Here is a 772-nt window from a genome sequence, read left to right as displayed (position 1 = left end):
GTGTGTGTGTGTGTGTGTGTGTGTGTGTGTGTGTGTGTGTGTGTGTGCACATGTGTGTGTGTGTGCTTTAATTCATGCCATGAGTTTCAAGTTCAAAGCAAGGTTCAATACCTAAAATGCATGTAGATTTTTTTCATTTTTGTTGCTTTTCTTTTCTTTTAAAGGGGTAAAAAAACGCTGCAGCCTATCTAAATGAAAGTAGCATTTCTTCAGACATCTTCATACTATCATCTTCACATCAAAACCCAACGTTAGATGCTGTGGAGACTGACCACACCCAATAATGGAAACTATTGATCACAAAGAAAGAGGAGAAAATAAAAGGAACCAATACGAACCTTGATGTAAGCCTCCACAGCCTGTTCACACATGCCAACGGTGATAAACATGTCACCAATATTCTGGAAAATGTGAGAGAAAGAACCATTGTATTGGACAAATTATTAAAGACTTGTTGAAATAAAAACTCTGTGTGTGTGTGTGTGTGTGTGTGTGTATACACACACACACACACACACACATATATATATACCGTTGTGTCTAGGGAGAGTCATTCTCTTTTGGTGCCTTATAATTTAACACACTCACCTGTAAAATTTCCACTTATTTCTTTTTATATTTTGACTCAAAACTATTGAAAAGGATGCAAGACGCAACGAAAATTTTAGAAAAATATATAAAAAATAAAAAAAGAAGTAAGTGGAAATTTTACCGGTGAGTGTGTTAAATTATAAGGCACCAAAAGAGAATGACTCTCCCCTGACACAACAGA

The 772-nt window shown here is 35.9% G+C and overlaps 1 protein-coding gene across 1 annotated transcript in view; it reads right to left on the bottom strand.

Annotated features, from left to right (window-relative positions):
• Positions 1-772, bottom strand: part of LOC106879895 (WD repeat-containing protein 35) — a 99754-nt gene that overhangs the window by 36647 nt on the left and 62335 nt on the right. Inside the window, exon 25 of the mRNA XM_052971236.1 lies at positions 339-401. Coding sequence (XP_052827196.1) covers positions 339-401 — 63 coding nt within the window. The remainder of the gene's footprint in view (positions 1-338; positions 402-772) is intronic.

The sequence above is a fragment of the Octopus bimaculoides genome, chromosome 10 (assembly GCF_001194135.2).
Source record: "Octopus bimaculoides isolate UCB-OBI-ISO-001 chromosome 10, ASM119413v2, whole genome shotgun sequence".
Taxonomy (NCBI): domain Eukaryota; kingdom Metazoa; phylum Mollusca; class Cephalopoda; order Octopoda; family Octopodidae; genus Octopus; species Octopus bimaculoides.
The sequence above is the reverse complement of the archived record's forward strand: the minus strand, read 5'-3'. Positions and strand labels throughout refer to the sequence as shown.